The sequence below is a fragment of the Pongo abelii genome, chromosome 10 (genome assembly GCF_028885655.2).
Source record: "Pongo abelii isolate AG06213 chromosome 10, NHGRI_mPonAbe1-v2.0_pri, whole genome shotgun sequence".
NCBI lineage: Eukaryota > Metazoa > Chordata > Mammalia > Primates > Hominidae > Pongo > Pongo abelii.
Genome location: NC_071995.2, coordinates 105504198 through 105529658, shown reverse-complemented (window position 1 = coordinate 105529658; position 25461 = coordinate 105504198). Strand labels below are relative to the sequence as shown.

The 25461-nt window shown below is 37.6% G+C and overlaps 1 protein-coding gene across 13 annotated transcripts in view; it reads right to left on the bottom strand.

Moving 5' to 3' along the window:
• The window catches only part of RIC8B (RIC8 guanine nucleotide exchange factor B), a 112620-nt gene that overhangs the window by 42436 nt on the left and 44723 nt on the right, over positions 1-25461 (bottom strand). For all 13 annotated transcript variants that reach the window (XR_008512114.2, XR_008512115.2, XR_008512118.2 and 10 more), the window contains 3 exons: positions 18840-18934; positions 1865-2093; positions 741-836 (listed from right to left, as the gene is read on the bottom strand). Coding sequence is in view for 7 of the 13 variants with exons in the window: in XM_009248184.4 (XP_009246459.2) it covers positions 741-836; positions 1865-2093; positions 18840-18934 (420 nt within the window). In the remaining 6 variants the exon portion in view is untranslated. The remainder of the gene's footprint in view (positions 1-740; positions 837-1864; positions 2094-18839; positions 18935-25461) is intronic.

Below are 25461 nucleotides of genomic sequence, written 5' to 3'. Positions count from 1 at the left end.
TCCTTGCATCCATTTGTGTTCCACTATGTCAATCTCATAAATAGTAGCCAGGATATCTTTAAGCATAAATAAGGTCACATCACTTCCCCTATTAAAACACTCCAATATCTTCTCATCTCACTTAGAAGGGAATGGAAAGTCCTTCACCGCCTGCTGTATCCGGCTCTTGTTACCTCTCTTCATCTACCACTCTCCCCCTTGCATATTGTGGCCTAGGCACACTGGCCTTCTTGCTTTTCCTTAAGTATACCAAAGCATCCTCTTGTCTCAGGGGTTTTGAACTTGTTCTCTCAGGGACATTCCTTTCCAAACATTCTCAGAGATACTCTTACTTCTCCACCTTTCTGTTCAAATGTCATCTCAGAGAGGTCCTCCCTTGTTCCCTTAAAGTGTCTCCTTTCTCTTAAAATGCTTTATCTTTCTTCAGAATGCTTATCACCACCTGCCATTATATTTTATATTTGTTTACTTTTTGTCCCCCTCTCTAGGAAATAAACTTCCCAAGGGGAAAGACTTCGTCTGTTGTTCAATGCCCAAAACATAGCACACAGCAGATCTCGGTAGCATCTGTTGAATGAATGACAAAAAATACACACTTCTTGATTAAGAAGATTTCAAAGATTAAGACTGAGTTTCCGATTATCTGAAACAAAATCATTGTGAGAAAATTCAATTAATTCTATGTTTAAAAGGCACATAAAAAGACTAACTTTGCAATGTAATATGCATTAAGCAGTTACCTGATCTTTGAGAAATTTTCGGATGTTTCGATGGGCTCGGGAACATTCAGTTAATAAGCTGAGAACTGGAGTTAGACCCTCTCTATAGCTGCTTCCCTATAAAAAAAAACCATATGTTTTTGAAATACATTAGTTTTGTTTCTAACAGTATTACTTTCCTTCATGTAACTGAGGATATCAATTTGCTTTTGAGGTGGGGCCTTTTTTTTTTTTTTTTTTTTTGAGAGGGAGTCTTCCTCTGTTGCCCAGGCTGGAGTGTAGCGGCGCAATCTCGGCTCACTGCAAGCTCCACCTCCTGGGTTCACGCCATTCTCCTGCCTCTGCCTCCTGAGTAGCTGGGACTACAGGCGCCCACCACCACACCTGGCTAATTTTTTGTACTTTTAGTAGAGATGGGGTTTCACCGTGTTAGCCAGGATGGTCTCAATCTCCTGACCTCGTGATCCGCGAGGTGGGGACATCTTATGTTACCCAAGCTTACAAACTATTTTAAAAATTCTTTTCCTAAAAACATTTCCATTTTATCATCTTCATGTTTACTATTGCCTTTTTTGGTCCTTCCTGGATGTTCCTACATTTTCTAGGATTCCCATGGGCTTAGCCAATGGGCTTGAATGAAGCAAAATTTTGGTGACTGGACTATGCTTCCTTGCCGCCTTTTAATATAGATACCTGACAAAGTGAGTAATAGACCAGAGAATGTAAACAGCTCACAACAAATGGGAAATTGACAAGGTCTTCTTTTTTCTTTTTTTTGGGAAGATGTCTTTTAGGTATTATGAAGAGTATTTAGCAAGTTTCTGGGGGGATATTTTTTATTTCTAGGACTCACAAAGTAACAACATGGAACAGTAATTACTTTTTCCTTTGTTTTCAAGCACTACTCATAATTTTGGTGTTGCATGAACACAATTTTCAACATGAAACAAATAAATTAACATGGCTTCAGCAATTTATCATATATTGTAATAAACTGCTTTCCAAAGTAAAAACAATTATGCAACATATCAGTCAGAAAAAAAGCTTAGATTTAAAAATCATGCTCTGTGATGTGTGTCTGTATGTACGGCACATTTACATTCTTTGGAAGCGTCTTCCCAGGGCTTCCATTTTATCAGCCTTACCTTGTCTATTCTCTTCTCCATAAAATTGAGTAAAACATGAATGGCCTCCATATTCATACCATTGTATACCATGGTATTGTTTTTCAAAACTGTTTCTTTCTCAGCTGTTTTATTACTGGGCAGTTCATCTACAGTCGTTGCCTCTTGGGCTGTTTCTTCATGGGTTAACGGACAAATGAGAACATCCAAACAAGAGACCGGAACATTGCTTAAAAGGTTGACTGCATTGCTGAAAAGCAATTAAAAAAATACAATATTTTAACTTGATTGAATAGTCCTTTAAAATGCAAACATAATAAGAAGTTCAAAAGTGACTTTTAAGAGTCAATTAAAATATTTCTTTTCCAAAATGAGCCATTAATATTACTTGGCACTTACTATGAGATAGGAAATAAAAAACTGTTTCAAATATATGTTGTATAAATTAGAAAAAACAAATGTTAAATAGACAGACCTAATCACATGATGTCATGTCACTTTCTGAAATGCTAAAATAGGAATTAGTGAGCTTTAATGACATTTCTTTAATTTTATTATGGCAACAACGCTAGCTTTGCATTTCTTCCCTGGGATTTTAAATCCTTTTGTGGATCCACTGGTATTTTATTATTCCTTAGATTACAACATAAAGCATTTGAGAAGCACTGCAAATAAGCAGCTTATCAGTAGCAACAACATTAAAACCAAATATGGTAGAATTAAGTTTTATTCTTTCTAAATGTAGAAAATACAATTTTAAAATCATCCCATTTTTTGTAAGACATATGCAGAAAAAGGGAAATGGAGTTTTTTCTCTCTTTCTTATCATCAGGTCTCTAAATGAAGTTAATATAGCTATTTCTAATCTCTAGCCCCTAGGCCTTTCAGCTATGTATTAATGAATACACGAGCCTGGGATGCACACCAGTAGGGGGAACCCAAACCTTATATTTTTGGCATTGCCTAAAAACCTTGTTCTGTTGTTCAGTGTACAAAAGATTAAAATGACACTAACAATTTCAAAATTAGATATGTTCTCAACAAACATAATTTCTTCCATGAGTTATTTCATATTCTTTCATCTAAAAGGAGTGGTGGTGTTCTAGGCTAACTGGCTCTTATATGCCTGTGCCTTAGAACTTCCTGAACAACAATGGAAAGACAGGCATTTCATTTCCTAGTGACAGAGAAGCAGATCTAAAAATAACCACATCCTGACTAAAAATAAACTCCTGCAAATGCAATTTAAAAGTCTAACCACTTGGAAACCAAATTTAGAGCTTAATCTATCTGATACTATCTTAATTTAGACCAGTAGCTCCTTCTACTTTATAGTGACACCCTAAAAAATAAAGCAAAACAAACAGAAAAACAAAGAAATAGAAATATAAAAATTTTTCTTTCCTCTATCCTGAATTGCGCTCCACTTCCCCAAGAATGAATATTTCCTTTCTTTTTATATTATGGAAAAATAAAAACCAGTAACAAGTCAGTTGAAAAGTTAGACAATGCATAACAGAAAATGGTAATGTATAGGGCATCAAAAAAATGAATCAAGAGCAAAAAATAATTTAACAAGTCATATGAATAAATGGTTCCTAGTAAAATACAAGTTATTTGGTTGTCCTCACTAAAACCAAATACTGCTGCTGCTACTGGTGTTATGCACAAAATCTCTATATTTGGTTATTGGTAAATAATCAAAGGTGGCTGAAATACAAGCTTTCCCCAAAACTTTCTCTTAAAACTTTTTTTTGCAAATATCTGTAGTTTATCTTATCTATAGTTCAGAATGTTTCGCTTCTATCTTAAGCATTTAGAAATTGTTACCAAATAATACCATAGATTCATTGAGAATAAAAGGGGGGAGATAACTCTACCTTAGAATTATTTTCAAAAACTGTATACAAGCCATTCTGAAATGTTGTGATTTTTTCCCTAAACATCAGGCAATAGGCTCTTAAGTCCACTGACCGTATGATGCTCTGAACCTACCAGAGACCAGATTGAAAAGTTTAAGATGGGTCATTTCATTACAAAGGAATGTTTCCCCTTTAAATTCATTTAAAGTAAGCAGTTTCCAGGAATTCAGTAAATTTAAGAAACCAAATGTAGAGTTTGATTCAACAAATATTTGGAGGTTTTAGGCTTTTCAAGAAAAGTTCCCATTTTCTTATTTCTTATTTAACAACTCAGTTTCCAAACAACTACAAAATTAATTTTCTGGCTCACTGTGTTTGAGTTATTCTTTTTAAGTAAGGAAGGCCAGCTTTTTGAGCTCTGTCACTTCTCTGACAGTTTTATTTGTGGTAGAAGAGTGTATGAAATTCTCCAGCTACCAGGAAGTCAGTGACTATGCACAGATCTGCACAACAGTGTTTGCATTCCTACTCCAGGGGGTAGAAATACTGTGTATATTACACTCCCCTTTTCAGCTTCCTAGAGATCATTAATCACTGAGACATGACATCCTCCCGCTCATGCTCCCAGCCCCCTCCTGATATGCAGATTCAAAAGCAAGACCTATTTAGAACTCCTTAATGCCCTGATTAAAGCCTTGTCAGTTGTGGGAGAGGAAAGGCAATCTAAAATCTAGTCCTCTGTGAATCGCTGGACAAAAAACATGAAATTACACTGAAGAACATGATATGGCACACGTAGATCCATAGCTGTTAATAAATCTTGTTGGTCAAATGTATCTTCTTTATATTTGGGGCTTACATATCTATTTTCCAAGGCTGTAAAGTCTATGTAAATGAATCTTCAAATCTCCAAAAGATTTTCCTTTTGCCCTGTTTATTCATTTAAAAAAATTGTTTTTGAGATAGAGTCTCTTGCCCAGGCCAGAGTGCAGTGGCATGATCACGGCTCACTGCAGCCTTGACTTCCCGGGCTCAAAAGATCCTCCCACCTCAGCCTCCTGAGTAGCTGGGACCACACGCACACGCCACCATGCCCCTTGCTAATTTTTTAATTTTTAGTAGAGACAAGGTCTCACTATGCTCCCCAAGCTGGCCTCAAACTCCTGGGCTCAAGCAATCTTCCTGCCATGGCTTCCCAAAGTGCTGAATTACAGGCGTGAGCCACTGCACCCAAACCCCTCAAAATCATTGAAAAGTATTTTTTTCTTTTGTGGTAAGAACACTTAACGTAAGACCTACTCCCTTAGCAACATTCTAAGTATACAATACAGTACTGCTAACTACAGGCTCTGTTACACAGGAGATCTCCAGACCTTATCTTGCATAACTAAAACTTTGTATCTTTTGACTGACACCTCCCCATTTACTCCTCTCCCCAGCCCCAGATAACCACTATTCTACTATCTAGTTCTACAAGCTTCACTATTTTAAACTCCTCATAAAAGTGGGATCATGGAGTATTTGTCCTGTGCCTAGTTTATTTCACTTATCATAATGCCCTCCAGATCCACCCATGTTGTTGCAAGTGATGGGATTTCCTTCTTTTTTTAAAGGCTGAATAATACTCCACTGATTCTGCTGTGTGTGTATATATACATACACACATTTTATCCATTCATCTGACTGATAGACATTTAGGTTGTTTCAATATCTTGGCTATTGTGAACAGTGCTGTAATGACCATGTGATGAGAATGCAGATATCTCTTTGAAACAGTGATTTTATTTCCTTTGGATATACTCCCAGAAGCGGGATTGCTGAATCAAATAATTCTATTTTTCATCTTTTGAGAAACCTCCACACTGTTTTCCATAATGGCTATACTAATTTACATTTCCACCAACAGTGTAAAAAGATTTCCTTTTCTTCACATCCTTACCATCTATTATCTTTTGTTTTTTGAGTTTTTTTTTTTTTTTGTAATAACCCTTCTAACAAGGTATGAGATGATATTGAGGTTTTGATTTGCATTTCCTTAATGATTAGTGATGTTAAGTACCTTTTCATGTACCTGTTGTCTGTTTGCATGTCTTCATTGGTTAAATGTCTATTCAGGTTCTTTGCCCATTTTAAAATCAGGTTTGTTTTTTTTTTTTGCTATTAAGAGTTTTTTAATAGGTTTTAGATATTAACCTCTTAAGGTATATGAATTGAAAATACTTTCTCTCATTTCTTAAGTTGCTGTTTCCTTTGCTGTGCAGAAGTTTTCTAGTTTGATGTAATTCCACTTGTCTATATTTGCTTTTGTTGCCTGTGCTTTTGGTGTCATACCCAAGAAATCATTGCCAAGACCAATGTCCGTAAGCTTTTTCTCTTACATTTCCTGCTCCTGCTCCTCCTGCTCCTCCTCCCTCTTTTTTTTTTTTTTTTTTTTTTTTTGACAGGGTATTGTTCTGTTGCTCAGGTTAGAATGCAGTAGTGTGATCACAGCTCATTACAGCCTCAACCTCTCAAGTTCAAGTGATCCTCCCACCTGAGCCTCCGGAGTAGCTGGGACTACAGGTGTGCCACCACGCCTGGCTAATTTAAGTGTTCTTCTAAGAGTTTTATTGTTTTAGGTTTTACATTTAAGTCTTTAATCTATTTTGAGTTGATTTTTGTGTATGATGTGAGATAAGGATTCAATTTCATTCTTTTAGTGAAATCCAGTCTTCCCAAAACCGTTTATTGAAGAGACTATTTTTTTCCCCATTGTGTATTCTTGGCACCCTTGTTGAAGATAACTATATATGCATGAGTTTATTTCTGGACTCTTTCTTTTGTTCTGTTGGTCAATATGTCTGTTTTATGCCAGTACAAAAACTGTTTTGATGACAAAGTTTATGGCCTTGATTATGGTAATACCTCTCAGGTGTTTACTTAGAATTCCAAACTCATCAAGTTGTATATATTAACTATGTACAGCTTTTTGTATATCAACCAAACCACAATAAAACCATCTGAAATGATTCAGGCAAAGAAAAGAACGATCCCTGACCAGGTGTGGTGGCTCACGCCTGTCATCTCAGCACTTTGGGAGGCTGAGGTGGGTGGATCACCTGAGGTCAGGAGTTTGAGATCAGCCTGGCCAACGTGGTAAAACCCCATCTCCACTAAAAATACAAAAATTAGCTGGGCATGGTGGCGCGTGCCTGTAATCCCAGCTACTTGGGAGGATGAAGCAGGAGAATTGGTTGAACCCAGGAGGCAGAGGATGCAGTGAGCCAAGACTGCGCTACTGCACTCCAACCTGGGCAACACAGTGAGACTCTCTGTCAAAAAAAAAAACAAAAAAACAAAAAAACAAAAAAACAAAACCCAAAAGATTTTCAGATGTAAATAAATAATTTTATTTAATCTAACTCAATCCAGTAATTATTTATTATTTACTTGTGCCACGCACTATTTCAGGCAGGTATTATAAAGAAAATAAAGAAAAAATTCCTGTCCTCACAGAACTTATTCCCTGGTGTGGAAAGAAAAGTTAATAAAATTTTTTTAAATTAATTAAATAATATGCTAGAAGGTGGTAAGTGCTCTGGGGGAAGAACCCAGGAGGGTAAACTAGTATGTATGGGTTATACTTTTTTTTTTTTTGAGACAGAGTCTTGCTCTGTCACCCAGGCTGGAGTACAATGGCGCCATCTTGGCTCACTGCAACCTCCGCCTCCTGGGTTCAAGTGATTCTCCTGCCTCAGCCTCCTGAGTAGCTGGAATTACAGATGTGTGCCACCATGCCTGGCTAATTTTTGTATTTTTAGTAGAGATGGGGTTTCACCATGTTGGTCAGGCTGGTCTCGAACTCCTGACCTCGTGATCTGCCTGCCTCGGTCTCCCAAAGTGCTGGGATTACAGGCGTGTGCCACTGCGCCCGGCCAGGTTATACTTTTAAATAGGATGGTTAGGGAAGGCTTCACTGAGATGAGTCATTTAAATGACTTGAAGGGATTAGAGAGTGAGTAATGTGACTGAGGAAGGAGCATCAGAGGAAGAAGAGTAAAAGCAAAGGCTCTGGGGCAGGAGCAGTGGCATGTCTGAAGAACAGTAAAGAAGTTGGTGTGGCTGACCCACCATACATAAGAGGAGTAGGATATGACATCAGGTAGATAACAGAGAAGAACAGATTGGTCTTGTAGGATATTATAACTTTAGATCTTATTCTGATGGAAATGGAAAATCATTCATTGCAGGGTTTTGCATGATGAGATCCTCTTAGGTTGAAAAGGTCGCTCTGGCTACTGCATTGAGGACAGTCAGTAGGCCATCAAAGGTAAGGGAGAATAGTTAGGATGTTACTGCAATAATTCAGGTGAGTGAACAAGGTATTAACAGCGAAGTGGTTCATTCGATACATATTGAAGGATTTCCTGACAGGCTAGTGTGGAGTGTGAGAGAATCTAAAGTTCTAGCCTTAGCAAGTGAAAAGCTGGAGGTGCCATAAACTGAAAATGGGAAACACTGCAAGAGAAGTAGCTTTTTAGGGGGACGATAGAGAGTTTAATTTTGGATGTTAAGTTTGGGGTGTCTAGTTGACATCCAAGTGGAGCTGTTAATAGGAAATTAGCTATGTGAGTCTGGAGTTCAGGGAGGGAGATCAGGGTTACAGAGGGATATAAACTGAAAAGTCTTCGGCATGTAGATGGTATTTAAAGAGAAGACTGTATTAGATCAGTAAAGGAGTGAGTGTGGATTAAAAGACTATGAAAGCTGAGCCTGGAGCACTCTATCATTCAGAGGCTGAGGAGTAGACAAAGAATTTACAATTAGTTAGGTAAGACGAAAACCAGGATAGCATGGTATCTAAGAATGGAGTGATGATCTGTGTCAAACGATGCTGACAGATCAAGTAAGATGACTGAAAAATGTCCACTGGATTTAGCAACACAGAAGTCACTATTGACCCTAACAATAGCCATTCTGGTGGAGTAGTGAGGCTAAAAGCCTCAGTGAACTGGATTCAAAAGAACAGTAGAGGAATCAGATAGTCACCACTTAAAGGAGTTTTGCTACAAAGAACAAGAGACGACTACAGCAGCAACAGGTGGGGAAGCTTCAAGAAAACTTTGAATGGAAAGACCCTTGAATGCTACTCTCAGTGAAATACCTTTTAACCCATAGTGACCAGGTCATTGTTCTCTAAATGTGCTGTAGACATACTCTCTTTTCTGTATTTGTCCATGTTTTCTCCTGCCTAGAACATTTTCATTCTTTAAGACTAGCTCAAACCTCAATTTATTCATTCAACAAATATAATATTTGCTATGCCTTGTGCTAGGTGCCAGGTATAAAAAAGAAAATAAACTCCTTTTCCTAAGGGAAGGCAGCATAACATAATTAGTAAAGCACTGGGTTTGAATTCTAGTATGCCTGAGGCAAATTATATAACCTCTTCTAGGCCTTGTCCCACCTCTAAAATAAAGGAGCTTAAACTTACCAGGTTGATGTGGGTATTAAATGAAGAAAGGCATGCAAAGCATTCTGCCTGGCACATAGTAAATGTCAACAATTAAGGAGCTTCTGAACAGCAGACATATTCCACTATAAGAGGGAACAGCAAAAATTTGGAGGAATGAGAGATTATGGTACTTGTGGGGAATTGAAAATAGGTTCCTAAACCTAAAGCAAATGATAAGGCCTCTAAAGGAGGGGTCTTAGTAGGTAATAAGACTAGAAAGGTCTATTTATGTATGTATGAAATGGGGTGGGGACATTATAAAAAGTCTTGTATGTTATGATAAGGTAACTTACTAATGACCTTAAACCAGAGTTGTGCTGGCAGAGGAATAGATGCAGAAGCCTGATTACAGTGGGCTGAAGAATGAATAGGGGGTAAAGCCATGGAAACGGTAAGTACAAACCAGTAGTCTGCAAAGTGAGGTAGATGCAACCCTGGAGGTACATAAGATGATCCACTGGGTGTGGGAAGAAAAGAGTTCAATTTTTTTTTTTTTTTTTTGAGACGGAGTCTCGCTCTGTCGCCAGGCTGGAGTGCAGTGGCACAATCTCAGCTCATTGCAAACTCCGCCTCCCAGGTTCATGCCATTCTCCTGCCTCAGCCTCCCAAGTACCTGGGACTACAGGCACCCACCACCACGCCTGGCTAATTTTTTTGTATTTTTAGTAGAGATGGGGTTTCACCGTGTTAGCCAGGATGGTCTCGATCTCCTGACCTCATGATCTGCCTGCCTCGGCCTCCCAAAGTGCTGGGATTACAGGCGTGAGCCACTGCGCCCAGCCGAAATAGTTCTATTTTTATTATTTTTATCTAAAAAGTTGAAAAGAAATTAAGCTTTACTAATATTTTATAAATGAATTGACACTGGTACCCAGACCTGAACCATAAATCAAATGCTCCCCACGTCACAAACAAATGCAAAGTATCTTGAGATACTTTGAAAGAAGTATTAAAATTGAGAGAAGAGTTAAAATTCCACGTTACGGAAGGATAGCAGTGATGTCCTTCCTTCCTGGTCACTCATTTGCTTTCTTCATTGGTCATATTACAATTTACATATGCCCAGTTAACTGGGTTTATATATTATATCCAGTTTTAACTAAACCAATTATTGTAAAATGAACAAACTGTTTTAAATAATTCCTATAATACAAAGACACCAACACTGAAGATAATTAGTATAAGCAAAGGATAAGAAAATGGCAGAGCCTTTTGTATGCCATGAGTCAAAACAAGGACAATCCAAACAGATCTGACAAGAAGCTAGTTTTAGAAAAACTGGAAATTATCTGTAACATGAATTTACAACTACTACAATACTAAGGAGTCTTGCCTTAAGTACTGTATTAGTCCCATAAAGGAATAGCTGAGACTGGGTAATTTATAAAGAAAGGTTTATTTGGCTCACAGTTCTGCAGGATGTATAAGCATGGCACTTGTATCTTACTGGCTTCTGGTGAGGGTCTCAGGAAGCTTACAATTATGGTGGAAGACGAAGGGAGAGCAGGAGTATCACACAGCAAGAGCGACAGCAAGAAAGAGGGGGAGAAGGTGCTAGGTTCTTTTAACAGCTAGATCTCGAGTGATCACAGAGTGAAAACTCACTTGTTATGGGGAGGACAGCACCAAGCATTCATGAGGATCCACCCCCATGACTCAAACACCTCCCACTAGGCCCACCTCCAACATTGGAGGTCACCTTTCAACATGAGATTTGGTGGGGACAAAACATCCAAACATATCAAGTATATAATGTGCCCAGAGCTATTAGCTAATGATAGTTCAAAGCCACCACAATTAACAAGGTACTTAAATAGTAAGTGTGCAGAACATAAAGAAAAACTTTTGCCATTTGATAATTTTTCTTCTTTTTTTGAGACAGAGTCTCACTCTGTCACCCAGGCTGGAGTGCAGTGGTGCGATCTCAGCTCACCACAACCTCTGCCTCCCAGGTTCAAGCGATTCTCCTGCCTCAGCCTCCCAAGTAGCTGGGATTACAGGCATGCGTCATCATGCCCGGCTAATTTTGTATTTTTTATAGAGACAGGGTTTCTCCATGTTGGTCAGGCTGGTCTCGAACTTGTGACCTCAAGTGATCTGCCCACCTCAGCCTCCCAAAGTGCTGGGATTACAGGTGTAAGCCACCACGCCCAGCTGATAATTTTAAAAGTTTGTGGCAGGTTAATTTTAAAAATCTATTTTAAAATATTAATCTCTATGTTATCCCTTTTTATTATTTGTATATAATTTCATTATCTATTTCGTATGTCAGTTTAGCAGCATATATATATAAGGTATATGTAAATAAATATACTTGAGGGTGTATTCAAAAATTTTTATTGATTAGGAATATGATAAAAATATTTAGAGGCTAATGGCACACAAAACACTGTCAAAAAACTTAGCTGTGAAGGGAAGGGAGGAAACAGGGTCATATCTCTGAGGTGACAAAGATCCGATAAAAGATTTTTTTTCTCACAAAAGGGATAGATCTCAGCATGTCACATATTGAAGGGATAAAGCCCAAAGAAGAGATTGAAGAACTAGAGGAGGAGTTCAATGCTGAAATAAGGCCTCAAGAGGCAGAAGAAAAAGGTGTTGGCATTAACCTTGGGCAGCGAGAGAGCCACTTAATTTCCTGAGATTGGCAGAAAACAGGAAAGAACAGGTGCATTTTACAGTACATTTATAGGTAGGGATGGGGAATTAAGGGTTTAAGAACGATCCTGCTTGACAGTTTCCAATTAGCCTCTTAAGAGGTCAGCAAGATCATCTATCTATCCATCCCTTCATCCAATTAATATTTATTGAGCATTTACTAAGTATACCTGTTCTAGGTGTTGGGTATATAATGGCAGACAAGACAGACACAATCTTCACTCTTCTTAAGCATAAATTTTTTTTTTTTTTTTTCCCAGACAGTCTTGCTCTGTCTCTCAGGCTGGAGTGCAGTGGCCCCATCTCAGCTCACTGCAATCTCAGCCCCCCAGGTTCAAGCGATTCTCCAGCCTCAGCCTCCTGAGTAACTGGGACTACAGGTGCCCGCCACCCGCCCATCTAATTTTTGTATTTTTTGTAGAGACATGGTTTCACCATGTTGGCCAGGCTGGCCTCAAAATCATGACCTCAGGCGATCCACCCGCCTTGGCCTCCCAAAATGCTGGGATTACATACAATTTAATGAAGGAGAGAAACAATAAACAAGTGGAAAAATAAAAGATGAAGATTATTTCAGTTAGTGATAAGTACCACGAAAAAAATAAAGCAGATGATAAGATAGTGACAAGATATGTGTGTGGTGGCAGGGGGCTGGGAGGGGGTTCTTAATCTAAATTAGGCAGTCAGGGAAGGCCTAACTGAGGAAGTGACATTTGAGCTGAGTTCTCAGTGTCAAGAAGGACTCAGCCTCTTAAAGATCTGGGAAAAGGATTCGAGGCAGTAGACAGAGCAAGTGTAAAAGCCCTAATAAGGAATCTATGTCTAAGGAAGAGAAAGAAGAGCAGAGTAGCTTGAATACAAAGTCATGCAGATTGTGGAATGGTAGGATCCTGGAGGCAAGGGGAGGAAGTGGCTCCATGCCATGCAAATGTGCTGCTTGATAACAGAAAGACGGATGCTGTCCGGTCAGAGATTTCCCAAGGTGAAGGCCAATGCCTCAGATCCAATTCCATGGATTCATCCAATACAACACAACCAGAGATGGTTTCCTTCATTCAGAAGTTACTGGCATATTGCCATGATAACAGCATTCTGCCCAATTTATTAGGCAGAGACTCTGACACTTTAGCATGATATTCTGCCCTGAAGTCTTGTTGAAAGGGTTTAGATTTAATCCAGATGTCAGGCTTCAATGGCCATGCTAAGATGTATTTGAAGGCTTTAAGCTCTCTCATAATCTCACAACTCCTACCCCATGTTGCCAGGCCACCCCAAATATTCATAATAAAAACTAAGTAAAAACATGTTATCTTCTGAGGACAAGGGGGTGCAGAAGGCCTTTAGAGAGTTGCAAAGGTTTTGGTAGAATCATATACATAGGATGAAAGCAGGAACTGACCAGGGGAAACAGATTTTCTACATGAGACTGCATATCATAAACACATGCACAGTGATTAAAAAAATTTTTTTTCTCTTAATCCTTAAGACAGAGAAGAGCCATGAAAAGACTTAAAGTAGAAATCCGCTTTTTGAAAAACACCTCTGTGTGCAGTGGAGAAGACGGAGCCATCTGTCAGGTTAGGTAAAACTTTTCCTTAGGGCTCAGCAGCCTATGGAGAAAGAAGGTGGGCTGACAGATCTAGGGTTGAGTGCTTTAAGACTTGCAGGACACAGTAATGGAGTGGAGCAGGTTGAAATGATGAACAAATGTTTTAGAATAGAGATGGAAGAAAGGAAATCTACAAGAGGACTTAGAGATAGGAGAAAAAGGAATCATCAGAGGACTAGAAGTCTGGAAAAGGCCAGGACAGGTATCATTTGAGCAAGGAAGACTTTCTTCATCACGACAGACCATGGTGACATTGCCCTTTGAATTCTATTAGCAATTATTATTTGAATAATTAATTTACTGAGAAACTACTCAAAAAAAATCTGTGATATCTCTCTATCCCTGTCTTGAATTGTTATTTAGCTTTCCTAACATTTATGTATTTTCTCCTTATAAAAAAAAAGCAGATGATAAGACAGTGACAAGATCTGTGCATGAGGGGGAGGGAGGGTCTTAATTTAAATTGGGCAGTCTGGGAATTTAGTCTCCATGTTTCTCCAGGTATGCACTGTGAAGTCCTCTAAGACCAGTGCTCAGCTATAGTTCAGAAAACATCTGTTCACCTAGATGACTGTCATTTACAGAGAATCAGCTTAAAGAGCTAAGAGCTTTATGATTACAACAAAACCAATCCAAACCCCTTCTCAGTCTCTCCAAAGTAAATTATCCTTTTCTGTACAACCATATAAGCTTATTCATGTCTAATACCGCACTCATCAAAACAACTCTACCTATTTACTTACAAATCTGTCTTATCTATTGATTAGCGAGTCATGGAGAACAGAGACTGTGCTGTATTCACCTTTGTTACTCAACATAGTGCCTAACACATAGTAGTGCTTAATTAATAAACAAATGAAATCAATTTTCAAACATTTACTAAAAGTCTGCCTTGTGTAATTAGAAGACTTAGTATTGTTAAAATATTAATACAACCCAAAGCATTCTATAGGTTCAATGCAATCCTTATGAAAATCCCCATGACATTCTTTTTTAGAAATAGAAAAACCCACTTTGAAATTCATATGGAATCTCAAGGGACTCTGAATAGCCAAAATAATCTTGAAAAAGAACAAAGCTGGAGAACTCACACTTACTCATTTCAAAACTTACTATAAAGCTACAGTAACCAAAACAGTGTTACTGGCCTGAAGCCATACAGACAAATGAAATAGAATAGAGAGCTCAGAAATAAACTCTCACATATATATATTCAAAGGTTTGGTAGAATGATATATACAGGATGAAAGAGGGAACTAATCAGGAGAAACAGATTTTCCACATGAGACTACAGATCATAAATACCTGCACAATGATCCCCCACCAATCCTGCTGCCAAAAAGTTTTCTCTTAATCCTTAAGACAAAGAGGAGCCATGACAAGATTTAAAGCAGACATTTGCTTTTTGAAAAACACCTGTGTGCAGTGGAGAAGATGGAGCCATCTTAATGAATAAATGAAAAGAGTTACGGAGAAGGATGGTGGTGATGGTTGCACAACATTATAAATAGAACCACCAAATTGCACACTTAAAAGATGGCAAATTCTGTAACTGTATTTTACCACTATAAAAAAAACTGAAAGAAAAAAACACTGCCATGTTTAAGGCATTGTATTTAGCATTGTAGTAAGGTGTTATTAGGTACTGTATTATGTACTATATTGTCCCCTTCAATATGTGAGACAAAATGAATTAGTCTAAACAAAGACACAGTAACAAAAAGCTTTATAAATACCAATGTACTCAGTGAGTAAAAGAAAACGAGATTGACAGCCTAAAATAAATTAAATCAAATCTGGTCCTCCCCGCCTCTCATCAGCATATAGGCCATCCTGATTTCTTCCCTTCTCTCCAAAATAAAATAAAACCACAACCACATGCCAACTTTTTTGAGCTAAGTATTTATGCATAAGCTTGTTGATTATGGACTGGAGTGCTGAAAATACTTTCAGGCACATAGAAATGAACAGAATTAGGATGTCCTTCAATGAAGCAAAAAATGTGGATCATACCAACAACCTACCTGTTACCATTAAGTATAGACAAAAGGAAATGAAAGAGAATTGATTTTAAAAGCCATATAAAATGTTGATTAGTGGAAATGAAGGTCAAGGTCTGCTGTCTTTACGAGCTAACTCATTTCATCTCTATGTCCATGTCCTCTTGACTTCTCTGAAAAAATTGCACTGTCTTACAAAGACAACGTATCAGAAAAAGCTGCCAGGCTATTTTTTTTAACTTACTTTTCTCCTAAAGCATCTTTATAGGCTCCTAACTTGGATATATCATAGAACTTATCTGGCTTCAGAAACACTTGGATTAAAAGAAAAAAGATGTCTTTACACGATCACAGGATAAACATAGGCATAAGTTCCTAAACAGTGTATCAAAATCAACAAACAACTTTTAAAGAAAGATTTAAAATAACTAAATATTATAAAATCCAGTATGTTTATCATAATACTAATAGAAGTAGCACATCAGTGGCACAGTGGCAGTGGCAGCAGCAGCAGCAGCAGTGCCATTTACTGAGTATTTTCTCATTGCCAGGGAAGAGGTGCTTTATGAACCTCTCATTTAATCATCATCACAACTCTTTGGGTTTGATGATAAAGCACAACCATACACTATACTACCCAGGGTTACCTATTTCATTAAACTTTTCTTTAAAGCAAATCAAAGTGTCCAAAAAACAGCAAAAACAAACTTAGAAAATAACTTTCAAAAATGGATTTTGAGATGTTACTTTGAAATCCTTTAAAAAAATTTTTATGCTTAAAACACACACACAGAGAAAAATTGTTTTCAGGATCACTACAGAAGCTTCCTAAAATAGCACTTTGAGGTTAGTGCCGTTTTCACTGTATTTAAATGGATTAGCCTGGAGTCATTACTGCTCAAAATGATACTAATCACTCTAATTCTGATTAAAGGAACATGCAAGGCCATTCCAGATAAACTGTTAAGTCAGCAGCAACCTCAATCTCCCAGGAAAGCTTTTGAGAAATACTCATAAATCCTGTCTGTGGCTCTAGGCATGCTCCTTATTTACAGTGAAGCCGACAGGTTTTTATCAAAGTAACTGTTAAGATAAAAGCAAATTTAAAGAAAAAAGCGAGCATCACTAAGGAAAATAAATATGACTTTTTAAAAAAAACTTTATTTTAAAAACCTCTATTATATAGTCTTGCTCTCTTTCAACAAATACTGGGTGCTGCGTCAAGATATTAAATTCATTATTCGGAGAAACCTTTGGCAATGTATTTGTGACTAGTATAGCAATTTTGGTCAAAGTGCTTTCCTTTCACATCCTTGTATGATTATTTAACTTGTGATATCTGACTTCTTAAAAAAATTAATTTACTCTTGGGCTTATAAGAGCATTTCCTTTTAGTTTTAGGGTCTAAATTTCTAGTGTCTCTTAATTACGAAAAAAAATTACAGTGGGTCAAAATGCTTAATAAAATCTTGTTAGGATATGATTTATTGCAGTTAATCTGACTTTTTTTAAAGGTACTGTCTTAAGAAAACTAAAGGAATGTTTGATTTGTAGCTACAGAAAAAAATTACACTTTCTAATCAAGAAAAAAACAGTCTTTTGACAGGCTGCAGGGCAGGGAGTACACGGAGATAACCTACCAGCAAATTCAGTACAATATCAAATAATAAGTTGCTGATCATAACTAAAATAATATGGATTTAATTGAAAAATAACAAGCATATGTTTCATTTTATACTGTGGCTGTGTTTCTATAGTTTTATTTAAGCCGTATTTTGGAAAACTGAATATTTTAAGCGTTCAAAAAGGAATTTCTACTATTAAGAACAACCCTATGTTAAATTCTTTGTAGAGTTAATGCCAAAGTAATTTGTTTGCAGATATGAGTTTATTTGAATTGTTTAAAATGCCATTTGTATTCATATAGAATAAAGCACCATGAGTAGTATCATGATGAAGTGAGAACTCTTGTTATTGTAAATCTGATCCAGAATGGAAAGAGAACTGGAAAAATGCATTAATTCTTATTCAGTTGTTCTCAGAGTACGATAAATTTTTACAGCAGTCCATTAATAGTTTTAACAGACAAGTCGCAAAATTTGAACTATTTTATTTATTTATTTGAGACAGGGTCTCGCTTTGTCACCCAGGCTGGAGTGTAGTGGTGGAATCTCGGCTCATGGCAACCTTCGCCTCCAGAGGTTCAAGAGATTCTCCCACCTCAGCCTCCCAAGTAGCTGGGTCTACAGACGTGCGCCACCACACCCAGCTAATTTTTGTATTTTTAGTAGAGATAGGGTTTTGCCATGTTGCCCAGGCTGAGTTCAAGTGATCTGCCCGCCTCAGCCTCCTCAAGTGCTAGTATTACAGGCATGAGCCACAGCACCCAGCTGAACTATTTTATATATTTTATTTTAAAAATTAATTAATTAATTTTTTGAGATGGAGTCTCACTCTTTTGCCTAGACAGGAGTGCAGTGGTGCGACCTTGGCTCACTGCAACCTCCACCTCCCAGGTTCAGTGTTTCTCCTGCCTCAGCCTCCCGAGTAGCTGGGATTACAGGCATGTGCCACCATGCCCAGCTACTTTTTTTTGTATTTTTAATAGAGACGGGGTTTCACCATGTTGGCCAGGCTGGTCTCAAACTCCTGTCCTCAAGTGATCCACCGGCCTTGGCCTCCCAAAGTGTTGGGTTTACAGGCGTGAGCCACCATACCCGGCCTATTTTATATATTTTAATGCTAGACACTATGCCCTAATTCTTACAAGTTTTTTAAAAAATAAAACTATCATTGCCAAAATATATACTTTTCGGTAAGTACTCCTCAAATGAAATTAATGAGAGTACTGGTTAAGTGTAGTAACTAAAAGCAGGGTTTAAATCCCAGCTCTTTCACTTGTTAGGGCTGTATAATCTCAGAGAAATTGCTTGATCTTTCTATGCATCAGTTTCCTCATCTATTAAAAGGAAAAATTGCAGAATCTACCTTATAATGTTGGCATGGTGATTAACAGAAGTTAATCGTTATAAAGCACTTAGCACAATGCCACAGAGTAAGTGTTCAATAACTGTGTACTATTATTGCTGTTCTGGATAAAACCAAGAACAGTAACTATTTGTGGCATTTGCAACAAATGCCAAATTCTCTTCTCCTGTTGAGCCGCAATATAACAAAGTGAAAGAGGGCAGAATAAAAATTTCTCATCAGGGCATAGTAATGATTTCCATGATAATTATTTCTGACCTACCAGTTACCTGATTTACTGTAGTATTTTCACTTTCTTGTGCTTATAACAATTGAAATTAGATGCATAAAACCAACAACAACTGATGATGTCCTTCATTGCGATATCAATACAGAGCTTACCCACCTGTGTAGCTCTTCTGTTTTGTCTTCAGTTGGACCTACGATTAGTAAACAATGACGAAGGACAGCTGCCATTACACGGAACTGATGAGAATCACTCTATGGCAAATAAAAAAGAAAGGAAACATTGGGGGTTGAATGCCTTAACAGTGGGGTCTGCTACTTTACTACATCTCTTGCCCACCCCAAACAATCATTCTTATACCATACATTTTAGACGGCAGAATATCCTAGGAAGAATTCCTGAGGCAATACTAATAGTCACTATCTCATATGAACAACCATAACCACTTCCAGAAATGCTGACCTAGCCACTCTCGTTTACCTTCTTAAGATTCAATTCCACTAGAGACTTTTTTTCATTTCCAAAAAGCCTAAATTCGTTTGTTCTATGGTGCACTGTTCCAGTTTACTAACCATTATAAAAGTTTCAACAGATGTGATGTTACCAGGTTATTTCAAAGACTGGTTGTACATCCTTAATAAAAATGTCTCATCTCTTAACTTTCAAAGCAATAAATCCACGAACTTCATTTTAATCAATCTTAATATCCTAATTCCCCCAGAACTACCAGCAAGTAATGAAAAACAAGTGATCTCCAATGTTTACTCATTGGCAGTGGTATTAAAGAGACACAGGGAGTTAGACGCAAGAAGGCAAACAGTAGGAAATAAACTAAGCCCTGAATAATCATTTGGTTTTCTTCATTTTTAGTGAGATCTTGGGCCATTACACCTGCTTTAATTATCTGCATCAAAGTCATATCTTTCTTCTTCCAGATTTTAAATAATTAAGAAGACACATGAAATTAGAGACAACTGTGATAGAGAGCCTGGATATGCCATATTTCAGGAAGACTCCAACTACCTCAAAAACTACTAAAAAATTATAAAACTTCTTTTTTTTTTTTTTGAGATGGAGTTTTGCTCTTTTCGCCCAGGCTGGAGTACAATGGTGTGATCTCGGCTCACCACAACCTCCGCCTTCCAGGTTCAAGTGACTCTCCTGCCTCAGCCTCCCAAATAACTGGGATTACAGGTGCCCACCACCACATCCGGCTAATTTTTTTTTCTTTTTGTATTTTTAGTAGAGACAGGGTTTCACCATGTTGGTCAGGCTGGTCTTGAACTCCTGATCACCTTGACCTCCCAATGTGCTGGAATCACAGGTGCCAGCCACTGCGCCCGGCCAAAACTTCTTAATATATCATTGATTTCAAATCCATGTGAAGTGATATATTTTCATAAATTATACACATATATCCTATATTCATATATAGAACTCACATAACCCTTCTAGGAAGATGTCTCTCCTAAAATCTAGCAAGCAATTAGGGCACACTTTCGCAACTCATAATGTGGACAATAACATTTTAAATATAACATCATCATGTATAGAGCTGGATGAGAAGGAGGCCTCAGTGACCTAACTGAAATAAAGGCACTGCACTTGGGGTCAGGACTCTAGATTGGCACTTTAGACAAGTCATGTAGTTTCTCTGAGCCTCAGTTTCCCCACATGAAACTCCAAATACTGGAGGGTTCTGTCAGGGTTACAAAGGATTAAAGAAAATGATATGCATAAAAGTGCTTTAATACTTTCAATAAAACATTTGAAGGTTGGGGGAAGGATAACAGAGGAAGGGAACAAAAGGCAAGACTGACAGAGCTGAAACAAATGATAAATCATTATAGGGGGAAAGGGGAAAAACAAAGAGCACTACTGGAATGACAGAGACACTAAGACTGGAAGGGTTGGAATGAATGTTGTCCCATTCACTATCCATCTCAAACGCCTGAATAAAAATTCTCTCATATGAGTCGGGCGCGGTGGCTCACGCCTGCAATCCCAGCACTTTGGGAGGCCGAGGCGGGTGGATCGCCTGAGGTCAGGAGTTAAGAGGCTAGCCTGGCCAACATGGTGAAACCCCGTATCTACTAAAAATACAAAAATTAGCCGGGCATTGTGGTGCAAGCCTGTAATCCCAGCTACTCGGGAGGCTGAGGCAGGAGAATTGCTTGAACCCGGGAGGCAGAGGTTGCAGTGAGCCGAGATCATGCCATTGCACTCCAGCCTGGGCTACAAGAGCTAAACTCCATCTCAAAGAAAAAAAAAATTCTCTCATATGTTAAATACCAATGTGAAACGCATTCATTACTGAACTCTTGATAAGATCTTATTTCCTTTGGTTTTAAAAATTAACTAGGGAATACACTTCCCTTTAAATTATATTTTCCTTTATTTTAGATATAAAAATCTTTCTCTTTTCATGCTGATGTTGACAGGCTTTTGGAAATCTATCCATTCGGTCTTTCCATTATTTGCAGCTGCAAACCAAAATTCTACTTTTTACCTTTTCCAGTTTTGATAACATCAACTCCCAAGTTGTACCCTATGTCTACAATGTCCTCTTTTACTCTAAACCCACTAAATTAGCTCCATTTCTCTACTCAAAACAACTACCAAAATCCCTGGATTGTTTGCCTCTGCTCTTTGCATCGCTGGTTCCTTTGCATACTCCAGGTCTCAGCTAAAGTATCTTCTCCGAGAAGACTCTTTTTTCTCTCATGAAATCATAATTTGTAATTTCACATTTGTTTACTTGCATATACTCTGTTTCCTCCACTAATCTATTACCTTAATGAGGAAAGAGGGTATGTGTTTAATAGGTCATCGATAAATTTTAATGTAAATGTTAAGTATAATGTACATACAGAAAAGTGCACAAATCATAAGCGTACAACTAAATTTTGACAAAATGAGCACACCCATATAACCAATATAAAAATCATGCAATGCCAAGATTAAGAATCCCAGAATTCTTTCCATACCCCCTACAAATGACCATCTTCTGCTCCTCAAGGGTAATTCTAACTTGTTCATGTCACAGGTTAGTATTTTGGTAGCTACTGAACTTTATACGTATGGAATCATAAAATACAGACTCTTGTGTTGGCTTGTGAGATTCATTCACATTACTCTGTGTAGTTGCAGTCTGTTCTTTGTCATCGTTTGAGAGCAGTGCTATTTGAAGTATGTTTGTGTACCACTGCTGGTCCCCACCCTGTTCATCACTGGCCTGCAACACCATGAGTACAGAAGGTATGTGTGAACATTTAGAAACTTTTGAGCAGTTTGGCGTTGTGTGTAATATTGTATTACACAAGAGTTTCATCCTGACAGATTTTTAGGGAAAAAAATCTGGTCCCTCACCTACAGATAGGTTAAGAAAGCACTGCTATATAGTATTCCAATGTATGAATATGCCAGTTTACTTATCTGCTGTTCTCCTGATTGACACTTGGATTGTTTCCAGCTTGGGGCTATCTTGAAAAGTGCTGATGTGAACACAATTTTTACATGTCATTTGATATCTACAGGTATACACCCTAGAGAGGAGATGCTGAGTCACAGGTTATACCCATATGTCAAGCTTTACCAGGTACTGCTCAACAGTGTTTCAAAGTACTTATACCAATTTATACCCCACCAGTTGCTCTACAGGGGCACCAATACTTGTCAGAGTCAGCCTTTTTAATTTTAGTCATTCTCGTGGATGTGTAGTGATTTCTTGATTGTAGTATACATGTTTATGATGACTAATAAAGTTGAACACCTTTTCATATGTTTATTACTCTTTGGATATCTCTTTTGTGAAGTTCCTGTTCAAGCCCTTTGCTTTTCTTTTCTTTTTTTTTTTTTTTGAGATGGAGTCTCGGTCTGTCACCCAGGCTGGGGTGCAGTGGCACAATCTTGGCTCACTGCAAGCGCCGCCTCCCGGATTCACGCCATTCTCCTGCCTCAGCCTCCCAAAGTGCTGGGATTACAGGCGTGAGCCACCGCACCTGAATGCCCTTTGCTTATTTTTCTATTGGGGTGTCTGATTTTTATTTTTATGGGTTTGTAGGACTTTTTAACGTATTCTGAAGAGAGTCATTGCACATATCTTCTCCTCCTGGTGTCTTGTCTTTTTGCTTCTTTTGATGAATTCACTTTAATGAAAATCGATTTGTCATTTCTTTAATTAATGATTTTATCCTTATATTGTCCTGTTTTAGAAATCTTTGCTCATATAAGAAATGTTTGACTTGCATGAGAGAAAGTCATGAAGATACTCTTCAATGAGCTTTATTATTTACCTTGTATATTTAGGTCTCATCCATCTCAAATTAATTTTTTGTGTATGGTATAAGATAGGGATTCAAATTCATTTTTTTCCACATGGCCATACAATTGATAAAGCCCTATTTATTAAAAAGCCCATTCTTTCACTACTGCACTTCAATGTTACCTGTAAGTCAGTTGACTGTATCAACTCTATTTATTCTATTCCATTAGTCTATGTCTCCATAAATATCTGTTGGATGAGTGCTATCACTGAAGAAGTCTTAACAAAGCTTAAAGTAGACACTATTTTCTACTGTTGGTTATTCTACTGTGTGACTTTCCCTAGGTAATTTAAACTCTCTGATCTTCACTGTCCTCACTTGTCAAATTGGGTTAATGCTCTTTCCTGTCTCACAAAGATGCCAGCAAAGAAATGCAACTGCTTTTTACAAAGCATTATACAAACAGCTTATACAACTGTTAATTAATTGTTTCCTGATTTAATTTTGATATTTTCAGGGCATCAATATTCTCTCCTCCTGAAATGATACCACCTTCAAAGGCTGAGAGAGAAAAGAAGTCCATAAGGATGAAGGGCAAAGGAAGAGAAAGACAGCAAGCAGGCTTGGTTGTGATAGTGAAAATCAAAATGAGGTAACATTAAAATGGAAAAAAAAACTCAGGAAATTCTTTGGGATCTCTTTATATAACTTTCACATCTTAATTACAGATTCCACTACTGCATATTTCCTTCAAAGTCTCTAAAATAATCACGGAACTAACCTCTTTTGTGACATTCCTAATTAACTTCTATGGACACTCACTGTTTTATCTCATTTAAATGGTATCCTTTGACTACTCAGATACTTGTACTTCTCTGTGTGCACTGGGTTGTCTGTTTCCAACATGTCTGCTGGTCTGTACTTTCTTATTACGTTTCAATGATACCTTGGAAGCACGGGAGAAGGGAATGTGGTCTTCATTCTAGGGATCTCTTACAGTCCCTAGAATAACATGCTCTCTTCCATCAACAGAGATATTTAGAAAAGTGTTAAAGCAGGAGGAAGACAAAGACAAGACCATTTCAATTAACTTTTCTAAAACTGACTTTATATCCTGCTAAAGAAATCAATTGGCTTTTTAAAACACACTACCTTTAGGAAAGGGAGACAGAGGCTGATTCCACATGTGGAAATAAGGCTAGCTACATTTCCCACTGAATGGAAAGCAAACTCCAAATTAATCTGCTGATGGCATCAGCAGGCAGGCACGAATTTAACACTGAGGCACGAATCTAAATTGAACAAACTGCACTAATTTGCTAAACCTCAAGAAAAACCTAGTCATTAATTTTCTATTTTTGGTGAACTGTAAATGAAAGTGGTCATAAAAATAACTAAAACAGTTTAAAACCAAATGTTTGCATTTTCTGTAATTGTAAAGCTGTGAAACAGGCAAAGATTTTAAAAAGTGAAATGCCCAGGGCTTGAAAAGGTATAAACCAACAATATTTTTCTGAAGGTAAATTTGGCAACATATATAAAAACACCTTGAAACTTTGAAACCCTCTGGCCCACCAATTTCAGGAATGTATCTACGAAGACTTTATAAGAAAAATCATTAGAATTTAAAACAGCAAGCAACTGCAAACAATCTAAGTGTCTTCAAAAGGGAGATTTGTTGAAGGTTGATACATCTTTCCTTATGAAGGAATACTCTAAGTATAAAATATATAAGTATTTTATATATTTTATATATACTTATATACTTATGAGTATTCCTCCTTCTCTTTTTTTTTTTTTTTTCCTGAGACGCTGTTACCCAGGTGGGAATGCGGTGGCACAACCATGCAGCCTTAACCTTCTGGGCTCAGGTGATCCTCCCACCTCAGCCTCCCAAGTAGCTAGGACTATAGGCTCATGCCACAATGCCTGGATAATTTTTATCTTTTTTTATTTTTTGTAGAGATCAGGTCTCACTATGTTGCCCAGGCTGGTCTCAAACTCCTGGGCTCAAGCCATGCTCCTGCCTCAGCCTCCCAAAGTGCTAGGATTACAGGCGTGAGCCACCACTGCACCCAGCCATATTCTTTATTTTCATAGGTCTCTTTATACTTATAAGTATGTATTATTTCACAAGAAGTTAGAAGGTGGTCATCAAAAATTTATTTTGGGTTGAAGAACCCTTTTTATCCCCCAAGTTAAATCTTAATTACAACCTATATTTAAAGAAAAGCAATAGCAATAGCAAGAACAATTGGTGCTCTTTATTTAAAGTGAGAGGGAGGAACTTGGAACACTGTCCAATTACTCCCAGAGGCCACTGCTAGGAACCTTGTGGCTTAAAGAAACACATGTTGAAAACCTACTCTTTATGAACTTTTATTGTGAAGAAAAAAGACTAAGATTATTAAATGACTGCATTTTTGTAAAAATGTATATATATATTCGTTTATATATTATACAATGAAGAATAGTTAGAAAGATATACTCCAGCCAGGCACAGTGGCTGACACTTG